Genomic DNA, 12,247 nt, shown 5'->3' with positions numbered 1-12,247 from the left:
ACCTTAGTCACGGGTAGGGATGTCCCTTGGACCCATATCCCGTTTTAAGATTTCCTCTCATTGTAAAGGTGATGGGGAGACCTATTCCTTTTCTCTCAGATCTGTTGAAGGAATCCTGGTGTGGTGCTGTAGGATAAACACTTGACCACTAACCATGAGGTTGGTGGTTCAAACCCACCAACTGCTCCTTGGAAATCCTATGCAGGATTGCTATGACTCCAGGACACTTAACAACAACACACCTGTGAAGGGGCAGTGAGGCCCCCAGGCCAGGGGGTCCCAGCAGGCTCTGGGTAGACAGCCTCTCTCATTTCTTTAGACCCTCTTTTAGTTCTCAGAGAGGCAATGTTCGTCACTGGAGGTAAGCTCCCAAAGCCCACCTCAGCAAACTGTAAGAGCAGGTCTCACACCCTTGTAAAATTCCACAAGCCTGGGACAATTAACAAATACTAAACTCCTGGTGTGGCACTGTAGGATAAGCACTGAACTGCTCAACCCATGTCAGTGGTTCAAACCCACCAGTCATTCCTTGGAAATCCTATAAAGGGTCACTATGAGTTGGAACTGACTTGATGGCATTTCACAACAACAATAACAAACTCCCAGTGTGATTCAAAGCAGTGTCTTTATATGGGGCTGACTTGAAAGCCCTTTGGAATATCTGTCCAGTGACCTCACCCAAGCCTGCATTCTCGTCCCATTTCTATAAGCCTGACACTGAAATACAGTCCCAGGCGAGAACCTATGCTCTTGTCCCAATTCTAGACCCGCAAAGGGGGTGGTCCCTACCATCTTCGGGTGGCTCCACGGGACCCAGAACATGAGCTGGGAGCCGCACCCTGCTGCAGTGGTCTGGGTCTAAAGGCTGGATTTATTGCTATCTTTGGGTCTGGGAGCCATTCCATTCTTCTGTGCCTCCGTCTCCCTGCTGGGTCCAAAATGATCCAGTTAGATTAGGTCACCGCGCCACCTGAGCGTACTTGGCTGGTTCCCAGTGACGTCCTGGTTTGCTGCTGAGAGTTTCCCTGTTGCCCTTTGGGGGTGGCATGGCAGGCGTCCCAATGTCCCAATTCAATCAGAGGCAGTTGAGACTTCTGGCACCTGAGGGACCTTCTCAGGTGGGAGGAGGAATCCACCAGATGATTGGGGCAGGATGTGTGTGTGCATGCACACGCGCACAATGTTGAAGCCCCAAGGCTGGGGTACTGAGAAGGAAGAAACCCACCAGTGTGTCCCACCCTGCAGCGTGCCTGTGTGTGTGTGGAGGGGGTGCCTCACTATCTTATGCAGTGGGGGCTCTGACCCTAGAGGGAGTACCAGCCTCCATCAGTGACTAAAGCTCCCCTAATTCCGCATTCTCTCACCCTATCTTGGTTTGCTCTTGTCTTCAGGACCAGGCCCAAGGCGCGTAAACAAGGCGTGAGTCCAGCGGACATGTACCGGTGGAAGCTGTCCTCCCACGAGCCTTGCAGTGCCACTTGCACCACAGGTACCTGGTGTGTGGGCCGAGGCAGGCTGGTCCAGCCAGGGATGGCAGCCCCAAACTGCTGGCAGAGAGCTTGGCTATGGGCAACCTGGCCCTGTGACTGACTGTCCGACAGTGGCCCCCACCCTGATGGCTATGCTGGACCAAGATGATGTCCAGGTCTCCAGGACACCCCAACACTCCCTCATTAGTATGGTTCATTCTAATCTTGTTGGAGCAACTTCCTTTTGGTTAAAATCAGGAATCTCCTGGGCTGGGTTGTACGGTTGTTAAGGGAAAACCCAGAGTAGGGAGGTAGACCCTGTGTTGGCCCCTGAGGGACTTGGTCACATTCTAGACTAATCAGTGGCACCCATGGTTTGGAAGCACATGGCTGGTCCCTGCCCCTGGGCAGTGCTTCCAGGCCAGGACCCAGGCCTTCGCAGGAGGGACCAGAGCTGTAGGCTTCCCCTAAACCCCCCAGGACCAGAGACTTCCTGTTTGATTGAATTTGGACACTGTTAGCATAGTGGTTACGAATCAGGCTGTGAACCGCAAGGTCAGCGATTCGAGACTACCAGCTGTTCCATGGGAGAAAGATGAGGTTTTCTGCTCCAGTAAAGATTTACAGCCTCGGAACCCCTGTACAGGGTCGCTGTGAGTCAGAACCGACTCCACGGCACATAACAACAACAACTACAACAGGAGCTGCCCCAAAGGTAGGATGCTCCCGGTCCCATCCCCCACAGGAGCTGAGCTCCAGGAGCAGCGGGCTCACCACCTGCACTGCAGCCAGCTGGCATCTCAGGAGCAAATTGAAGGAGGGGGTCCTAGACAGACTGCAGACCCTGTGCTCTGCTCACACTGTCTAGAGTGCCTCCTATCAAAGCAGATTCACGAAGTGTGATGGGGGGAGGCCAGTCTGGTGGGATGTGTGGTCAAAGAGGGTGGGAGGCATGTTGGGGGCTGGAGGGAGAGGCTAGCCTGGTGGGGTACATGGTCTGGGCCACCCTGTGATGTTGGCCAGTTGTCGTCTATTTCCTCCCAGTAGGATGGGTGTAACTTGTCTCACAGCAGCTCTCTGGGCAGGCGCTGGTCACTGGTACCAGTGGGGGACTATAGGCCCAGTTAGGACAGGGGTGGCCTGAGGACCACTCAAAATGGGGTGTGGCTGGATGGGCCACTTTGATAAGCGCACCTAAGCTAGATCTGGAGATGTTGTTGTTGTTAAGTACCATGGAGTCGGTTCCAACTCATAGTGACCCGGTACAGGGTTTCCGAGGCTGTAAATCTTTACAGGAGCAGAAAGCCTCATCTTTCTAGATCTGGAGATGAGTACCCCAAGGTCTTCCACGGTCCTGGCCCAGGACGCTGGGCTTCTGACCCACATGTGCCAGGCCTGTCGCAGTGCATCTGGGATGCAGCCTGCACCACCCCAAAACTCTAGTGGGAGCTAGCATTTCCGAGACAGCTCCTGTGACGATGCCTCCAGGGAGCAGACAGGTTTGCGTATGAATCCCACAGTGTCTGAAAAGTACCCAGCTGTGGGCCATCTCCATAAGCGGGTGACCCATCCATGCCGGGACCCTGCCAAGCCAAGAGCTGTAGATCAATGTGGGAGAAACCGTCTCCCCAGCTAGTCCTAGGAGGCCATTGCTCTTCTCTGAGAGACCCTCTTGGGCAGCAGTTTGTTGGGACCCTGGGGTCCCAGGAAGCATCCTGCTAGCTGCTCCTTGCCACTTGGGCCCCAAGGTGAGGGCATGTGGGACCTGTAGGTCTGCAGGTTTCAGCCCTGCTCTGACCAAGCAGTCCCCTCCCACTGTCCCCTAACTGGGGCTCACAGCTCACTTGTATTCAAAGAAGGGGCTTTGTGTTAAAAACAAAACAAAACAAAACAAAAACACCCCGCTGCGCTGGTGGTGCCGTGGTTAAGCACTCAGCTGCCTACTGAGAGGTCAGTGGTCCAGACCCACCAGCTATTTAACTCCACTGGAAAATGATCAAGCAGTCTGCTTCTGTAAGATGGACAGCCTCGGAAACCCAGTTGTAGGTATTAAGTGCATTGAGGTCCGACTCCCAGCGACCTGGCATACGATTTCTTAGGAGCGGCTGGTGGGTTTGAAACACTGGCCCTGTGGTTCAAACCGACCTCACAATCCAGTGCTTATCCCACAGTGCCACCCCAGGACTCCTCGGAAACCCTGTGGAGGCCTTCTGTTCAGTCTTACAGGCTCCGGATGAGCTGGGATTGACTTGAGGGCAATGGACTTGGCTTTTTTGGTGGTGGTGGGGTGGGTGAGTGGAATGCAGCCACTACAGATAAACTTGCATTCTCACAGCACTTCTGGGAGGTGTGTTTCCACTTCAGGGGTGAGCAGACTGAGGCCTGAGCTGTCTAGCCATGTGTCTCTGGCATAGCCCCAGGGGAGGTGGAGCTGGGGCTTGAATTCCGTCCCATCTTGATGGAGACCTGTTGATGCAGACCATCCCCCTGGGCCCCAGGCTGGTACCCCTGAGTGCTGGAATATTCTGACCAGACCTGCCAGGAGAAGCTTGAGCAGCTCAGCGCTGGCAGGGAAAGGCCCAGCGATTGCAGCTTGGCTCTGTTCCTTTATGGAAAAAAGAAAACCTAGTGCCGGCTCCATCCACGGCTGCTTCATCCCACTGATGGTTGGCTTTCTGATGCGCACTGCTGGGAGGGAGAACTAGACGGCTGAGCTATATCGGTTTCCTCCTGGAGGACCGGCACCCCCAGAGACAAGGATCCATCGTCTGTCACACACATGCACACACACATCCATTCCGACTTTGTAGGGGGTTTGCACAGGGCTTGGGGAAGGGTCAGGGTCTGCCCATAGTTTTGTTGATGTTAGTTGCAGTCCAGTCTGGTCAGACTCATATTGACCCTGTGTACAATAGAACAAAATGCTGCCTGGTCCCTTTGAGCCCATGGTTGTTGCCAAGGTGCCATTCCATCTCCTTGAGGGTCTTTTTCATCCTCTGTCTGACTTTTTGCTGACCCTCCACTTCACCAAGCATGATGTCCCTTCTGATAACATGTCCAAAGTACAAGAGATGAAGTCTTACCATAATCCCTTCTAAGGGGATGTTCTTACTGTTGTTGTTAAGCACCGTCAAGTTGATTACTGACCCAAAGCGACCCTGTATAGACTTTCCAAGGAGCAGCTGGTGAGCTTGAACCGCTGACTTTGCAGTTCAAATGACTTTGCAGTCTGACGCATTAGCCCACAGCGCCACACCAGGACTCTTCTTCCAAAGTAGTTGTTGTGAAGTGCTGTTGAGTCAGTTCTGACTCATAGCAAGCCTGTATAGGGTTTCTGAGGAGTAGCTGGTAGGTTTGAACTGCCAATCTTGTGGTTCACAGTCCAGTGCTGATCCTACAGTGCCACTCTTGAAGTCCAAAGTAATGGGTGCCTGAGAAAGAGGTGTTGTCGAGGGTTAGTTCCCATGGGGGTGTCTGCATCTGCTCCAGCCAATCATGACCCATGAGCCCAGCCTGGGTGCAAAGAGAAGTGGCCGGACCCTGGGATGGGGGCAGGAGAGGGTTCAGACCCACAGAGTTCACACTGGGCTCCCCAGCAGTCCCAACCACGGGTTTCTCTCTGGTCCTCTGCGTCTGACCCAGGTTCAGGGGCGTGACCAAGGCCACGCAGCTTGTCAATTGGTTCTCTCATTCCCAGTGCTGACTGCATGGTCCCTCCCTTTGACCCCAGGGGTCCTGTCGACATATGCCATGTGTGTCCGCTACGATGGCATCGAGGTAGACGACAGCTACTGTGACGCTCTGACTCGCCCTGAGCCCGTCCGCGAGTTCTGCGCCGGCAGGGAATGTCAGCCCAGGTACCATGGCCAGCGCACACTCTGGGTTCAGCATCTGCTCCTTCAGCAGGCTGCTGTGGGGGACGAGGGTCTCAGTCAGGTGTCCCACCTTGGCAGATGGGAGACCAGCAGCTGGAGCGAGTGTTCGCGCACGTGTGACGAAGGCTTCCAGTTCCGCATCGTGCGCTGTTGGAAGATGTTGTCGCCTGGCTTCGACAGCTCCGTGTACAGTGACCTGTGCGAGGCAGCCGAGGCCGTGCGGCCAGAGGAGCGCAAGACGTGCAGGAACCCGGCCTGCGGGCCACAGTGGGAGATGTCTGAGTGGTCGGAGGTGAGCCGCCCCGGCCCCACCCCCCCCAGCATGCCAGCATGAGCACCCTGGGGCAGTGGTGATGCTGGTTCCACCCCTGCCTCCTGCAGTGTCCAGCCAAATGTGGGGAGCAGAGCGTGGTGACCAGAGACATCCGCTGCTCAGAGGACAATAGGCTATGTGACCCCAACACGCGGCCTGTCGGCGAGAAGAACTGCACGGGACCCCCCTGCGACCGCCAGTGGACCGTCTCTGACTGGGGGCCGGTGAGGCCAGGGCGGGTGTACTTTGAGACCAAGTGGGCCCTAGAGGCTCACCTTGTGCCTCAGTTTCCCTACCTGTGAGGACGTGGGGGAAGAACACTTATTTGTTCTCTGTCCCCCATTGTGGTCCCAGCACTTTGTGACTGCATATCATAAGCTCTTTGCTTTCTCTCTGCATCTCTGTCTCTCTCTGTCTCTCATCTGGATATTCCTGGGGGCTGCCCCTGGGTGGTGGGTCCACGGGGGGAGCTCTTTAGCTATGTTTTTTTCCCTGTGTGTGTTTTTCATCCAGCACGTATTATTTCTGTAATTAGAATAGAAAATGTTATTTAAAACGTGGTTACCATGGCAACTACTTCCCCCGGGCTACTGGGAGCCGTTTCTCTCCCTGGAGAACGATGGTAGGGGCCCTGTGGTGTGGCCTGGCTGCTAACCCACCCCTCCCCCCTGCAGTGCAGCGGGAGCTGTGGGCAGGGACGCATGATCCGACACGTGTATTGCAAGACCAGGGACGGCCGTGTGGTGCCCGAGTCCCAGTGCCAGGTGGAGACCAAGCCCCTGGCTATCCACCCCTGCGGGGACAAGAACTGCCCTGCCCATTGGCTGACCCAGGACTGGGAGCGGGTGAGTGTCCCAGCCTCCCCGATCCAGGAGACCATCCGATGAAGAGGGAATGTGGCTGGGAGCAAACTGTCCAAAGTGACACTTGGTGAGAAGGATAAGTTCATGACACATTATGAAGGCATCGTTCACTAAAGGTTGATCTGAAATACAAAAGAAGCCAAGAGGGTCAAGGGGAGTCCATGGCTCCCCAAATCTAAAAACAGGCAGTGTTCACCCCGGACCCCCAAAGTCCCCAGTATGGACCACTAGGGACAGGGTTGTTGGTTGTGTTTGCTTTGGGCCCACTGTTCAGTGTCATAGCCACTTTGCCTTCCCTGCCACCCCATCATGGTCACTGACCGGCAGCTCAGTTGCTTGGCTCTCCACCTAACTGCTTGAGTCCATTGTTGCAGACAGATCCCTGTTCCTTCTCTTTATTGCTGTGGATTTAAGTGCTGTTACGTTGGTTCCGACTCATAGAGACCCTGTATAGGGTTTTCAAGGAGTGACTGTGAGCTTGAACCACCGACCGTGCAGTTCAAACCCATCTTTCAGTCAAGCACATTAACCCAGAGCATCACCCCAGAACTCCTTTCTAGGTTGGGCCAAATTGTCATGAATCATTGCATCTCACACAAGGTTTGGGACTAAGTGATCACCATGCAATCACAGGCAGCCGATTTGCCATAGGTGGAAATATTTGCTCCGGGATTGCTACTGACTATTATCATTGTGGGGAGCGAGAGGGGCGGGGGGAGAGGGGCTAAGGACCCTGTCTGCCCCTTGCCTCAGTGCAACACCACCTGTGGGCGGGGCGTGAAGAAGCGGCTCGTGCTGTGCATGGAGCTGGCCAATGGAAAGCCGCAGACGCGCAGCGACCCCGAGTGCGGGCTGGCCAAGAAACCTCCGGAGGAGAGCACATGCTTCGAGAGGCCCTGCTTCAAGTGGTACACCAGCCCCTGGTCGGAGGTGAGCACCTCAGCCCAGCCTGTCTCAGATTCCAACACACCTCCTTTGTCAGGGCTTACCCAACTCCACCAACACGACCCAACTCCAGAGGCTGGCGCGGAACCACCTCCTTTCAGGAAGCCCTCCTGCACTGCTCTCCGGAGTCTGCCTTTAACTTTTGAAGCATGCATGCAGGCAGATTCCAGGACGGGACACTGGGGTGAGGACAGTGTGCACCAGTGAGTAGCCAGGAGTGGACCTTCAATGATTCTTCCCCCACCCCAGCCTCAGGATGGCAAGTGGGATGAAGTTGGGAGTCCTGGTGTGCATTAATGCGCTGGATGGCACAGTTGCTTTGAACCACAAGGTCAGCGGTTCAAGCTCACCAGCTGCTCCTCAGAAACACTATACAGGATTGCTGTGGGCAGAATCGACTTGATGGCACTTTACAACAACTAATCCCTTACATATGGCCCCCGAGGCTGGAGGGTCTCCTGTCTCCTTCCAGCAGTACTGGGAGGGGCCTGTTCCCCCTTCCCCAGTTTTTGCAGAGGAAGAGCTTTAATCTCTGTGAGATACCTGGTGGACTTGGGGTCTCACAGGATAGGGACCCCAAGGTGGAGCCCGCAGAAAGAGGATGTTGAGTCATTTCCGACTCAGAACAACCCTGTATCAGGTTTCCAAGCCTGTAAATCTCCACAGAAGCAGAAAGCCCCCCCCCCTTTTTTTCCCTGAGGAGCAGCTGGTAGATTTGAACTGCTGACCCTGTGGTTAACAACCCAATTCATAATCCATTGTGCCACCAGGGCTCCTCAGAGCAGACTCCAATTCACAGGTGGGTCAGGGCTGACCCCCCCCCCCCATGCCACCTCAGTGCTCTGGCTGAGCATGGCAGGCCAATTTAACTTCTGTTGTCCATCTTCCTGTGGGGGCTTGCCAGCCTCCCACACACTTCCCCCCCAGAATAGACACTTGAGTTTTCTGGAATTCACACCGAATAAGAGTCCGTGTCCTTGGCCACACTGCCGACCAGGGACCCCTCCCTATTCCCATCTAACACTGGGGCCATCAGCTTTCAGGAGAAGGTGTGGGGGGCACATAGTGGTCCTTGAACACCCCTGGTGTCTGCTCTGTGTGGGCAGGCTGTGTGACTGCGTCTCAGCTTCCTCCTTGTTGTGTTCAGTGCCATCTAGTTGGTTCTGACTCATGGTGCCCCTGTATAGCATTTCCAAGGACTAGCTGGTGTGTTTGAGCTGCCAGTCTTATAGTTTGCAGGCCAGTGCTGATGCTACACCAGGAGTCCGTCAGTCACTTCCAAATTCCATTAGGATAGCACGTCCGTGTGGTGCTGGAAGATACAGCTGTGACCTTCCACACTGGGGCTCAGATGCTATCCTCGGCTGAATGGTGGGTGGGTGCTCAAACTCTAAACACCAGGGTTCAAGGGGAGGATTCTGGGTCTCTAAGACTGGGGGGTACACCTAACAGTTACTCTTCTCAGAGAGTGGTGGTCCAGGGGCTCTAACCACCCCCTCCAGCTTCAGATCCTCTGTGGAAATACTTTAAGAGGGGCGTTCTTTCTGAATGGAAGCTCTGCTCAGCCCCTTCTCCACAAATGTTCGAGACAGAACATTTGCTGCTTTATTCAATCATGGGACCCCCCCAGAAGAAGTGGGTGGATGGGGCTGGGGGCTTCCCAGAGAGGCACTATCTAAGCCAGGGCCTGAAGGACTAACAGATATTAGCGGTGACCTGCGGTGACCTGGGAGAGCTCCAGGGAGCATGAGTGAAGGTTCCCTTCTGGAATGGTGGCTTCCAGCTGGGAGATGAAGTGGGAGGGGAACAGTGAGACCTGGCTGGGCAGGAGGGTCCAGGGGGTGAGGAGGAGGGGCAACTATGGAGCTAGGACCCCTGGATAAAGTATAGTGAGGGGCACCTTCCTTAGTAGGGAGGAGGGGGAACCACATGACGAGACCTAGTGGTATTGGGGGAGGGGTGTTTCCTTCTGGGACTGCTTCTCCTCAGCCCTGGGAGACAGGGGGTAGGGGGATGGGCCAGGCACCAGGGTTGGTCCCCAGGGACACATGCAGAGGTCCTAGTGCACCTGCCAGGGGATGACAGGCTTCTGGTTTCCTCCAGATGGGGTCCATCCCCCATCTCAGAAGAGGTAGTCTTAGAGCCAAGTCTTAATCGCTTTTTCTTGTGCCTTCACCAATAACTTGAGGGTGGGCCTGGGGTGGAGCCGAGGCTTCTCTGGGTGATGTGGGGTACTGTGCCGGGAGCACGAGGCAGTCACCGCCTGCAGATGTTGGCAGGAGGACACGGGTAATCGGGGTCAGCAGATGTCTCTGTTGCTCTGGGCAGCTCAGTGGGGTTTTCCAAGGGGAACATCTGGATTGATGGGTGGGGTTGCTGTGGAAGATGTGTTTAATTGGCTCAGAACAAACATGGTTTTTTGCTCAAGTGAGAACCCAGCACTCTCCCTCCGCCCTGGGTCTCTGGGACGCTGAGCCAGATGCACACATAGACCCCAGGAAAGCAGCAAACAGGGGACCAGAGACAGTGGGAGACCAAGGCAGTGTAGTACGGGGATAGAACTCGGGTCAGTGACTCCAGACATTGCTTGTCACCTGGTCACCTCAACGCTGCTCTGCGGATCAGGTTTCCGGTCTCCCACGGGCATGCACAGGCACCCTGTCAGCTGATATTCAGCATCGGATGGAAGGTGGTGGGGTGGCAGGGTGAGACCCCATCCTCTCAGCCTGGTGTCTGGCTCCCATGCAGTGCTCTAAGATGGGCAGAGTGGATGTGGTGGCAGGATGGGTGTCTAGCGTAAAGAGCTCCGCCCCTCTTCGGAGCCCCGCCTCCTCATCCCAGGGTCTGCTCCACTTTCTCCCCTAGTGCACCAAGACTTGTGGGGTGGGTGTGAGGATGCGCGACGTCAAGTGTTACCAGGGAACTGACATCGTCCGAGGCTGTGACCCCCTGGTGAAGCCCGTTGGCAAGCAGACCTGTGACTTGCAACAGTGCCCCACCGAGCCGCCCGGTGAGTGGTGACTGGGTGGGCTGGGGAGGGGACCGTCCAGTGGAGGGCAGGGATCCAGGGTGGCTTTCCTACAGGGGTGCTGACCTGGGTGCTGGGGCAGGGGCTGTAAGTGGGAGGAGATGTGAAATTCAGTACTCCCTGGGGATGAACGGTGGTGTGCTGTGGAGTTGGTTCCGACTCATAGAAACCCTGTATAGGGCTTCTGAGGTTGTAACTCTTTATGGGGCAGAAAGTCTTATCCTTTTCTCTCAGAGAAGCTGGTAGATTCCAATTTCTGATCTTGTGGTTAGCAGTCCAGGGCTCCTTTGGGGATAACTACTGGAGCTCTAGGGTGGCGCTGTGGGCTAATGCATCAGGCTGCAAAGTCATTTGAACTACAAGTTCGGTGGTTCAAGCTCATCAGTTTCTCCTTGGAAACCCTATGCAGAGTCGCTATGGGTCGGAATCGACTCGAAGGCACTTAACAACAACAACAACATTGGGAGGGAAAGGGGTCTTGAAAGGGACTCCTGTTACACAGAGTGGAGAGCTGAAGTTTTAGTGGGGGCGTGAAACAAGAAACAGGGCGTGCTGGATGCCTTTGAATGATTGAGGAAGGGGTTGGAGGGTGGGTGGTCACCTCCTGATGCCCACGTCCTACCTCCAGATGACAGCTGCCAGGACCAGCCAGGCACCAACTGTGTGCTGGCCCTCAAAGTGAACCTCTGCAGCCACTGGTACTACAGCAAGGCCTGCTGCCGCTCCTGCAGGCCCGTCCACTCCTAGGCCTGCCATCTGCCCTCTGTCAGAGCACCCACTGAGCCGCGCCATCAAGTAGGGCCTTTCCCAGGATCCTGGAGGGAGCGCCCCCCCGCACGCAGTACTGTGCCTGGCCCAAGGACATTGTACATAACGTTGTGTGGACTGTGTTTCCAAGGTTTCAACGCTCCCGGCCGTGTGCTTCCTGCAACCACACATCCAGAGAAGCTAGGGCCCAACGTCACCTCACCTACCCCGCCGAGTCTAAGGGGATCCGAAAGTGCTGCCTTGGTGCCCAGTTTGGTTTAGAGGAACTTCTAGAGTTACCCCTCACTGCACTGCTGGACCTCTGTGCAGATCTCTATAAGAGCACCTCAGTGCCTGGGGACGGCCACATTTTATGTCCCAGGGAGCGGCCGCTGTCCTGTCTGGTCATGGGCAGTGATTTGTCCCCGCCACTGTCCACCACTACTCACCTGTGTATGTTAATAAAGCGTCCTATTTATGGCGCTGGCCTCTAGCTTGGTGCTTCTAGCAGGAGGGTGGCAGTGGCTGAGGGTGATGGAGTCCCAGGCCCTCTGGGTGGGAGACACATTTGCTGAGGCCTTGGGAGTCAGGGACCTGGGGGAAGCTGCTCCTGCTGATGACAGCCTCAGGGAGCAAAAAGATAAATGTAGCCCGAGTGTGGTGTGAAGGGAGGAGAGGGGGGCTTTAGGGTGCTGGAGTTATTGTTGGGCTGAAACCTGGAGGTCATCCTCAGCTCACCCCCAAATGTGACAGGAAGAGGCCTGAGCGGGTTGTTGTGAGGGACAGGGAGATGTTTCCTTGGCAGGTGAAGTGGGAGCTGAGGTACTTTCCTCCATGAAGAGGTATGGGGTCTGTAGAGTGTGCCGAGGAACTAGAAAAGGGGGAAGGGAAGGAAAGAGGGAGGGGAAGGGGGAGAGAGGAGGGGAGAAGGAAGGAGGAGGACGAAGAAGAAGTGGGGGGAGAAGAGAGTGAAGGTGGCCTCAAAGGCAGAGGGGGCTCCTAGCAGG

General features: G+C 55.5%; 1 protein-coding gene across 1 annotated transcript in view; it reads left to right on the top strand.

Annotated features, from left to right (window-relative positions):
* Positions 1-11,240, top strand: part of ADAMTSL2 (ADAMTS-like 2) — a 40,599-nt gene extending 29,359 nt beyond the window's left edge. The window contains exons 11-18 of the mRNA XM_006863715.1: positions 1,392-1,489; positions 5,200-5,326; positions 5,423-5,636; positions 5,726-5,881; positions 6,332-6,502; positions 7,274-7,450; positions 10,331-10,475; positions 11,122-11,240. Of these exons, the coding sequence (XP_006863777.1) occupies positions 1,392-1,489; positions 5,200-5,326; positions 5,423-5,636; positions 5,726-5,881; positions 6,332-6,502; positions 7,274-7,450; positions 10,331-10,475; positions 11,122-11,240 (1,207 nt within the window). The remainder of the gene's footprint in view (positions 1-1,391; positions 1,490-5,199; positions 5,327-5,422; positions 5,637-5,725; positions 5,882-6,331; positions 6,503-7,273; positions 7,451-10,330; positions 10,476-11,121) is intronic.
* Positions 11,241-12,247: the final 1,007 nt, after the last annotated feature.

Source organism: Chrysochloris asiatica, unplaced genomic scaffold, assembly GCF_000296735.1.
Source record: "Chrysochloris asiatica unplaced genomic scaffold, ChrAsi1.0 scaffold00056, whole genome shotgun sequence".
Taxonomy (NCBI): Eukaryota; Metazoa; Chordata; class Mammalia; order Afrosoricida; family Chrysochloridae; genus Chrysochloris; species Chrysochloris asiatica.
The sequence above is the reverse complement of the archived record's forward strand: the minus strand, read 5'-3'. Positions and strand labels throughout refer to the sequence as shown.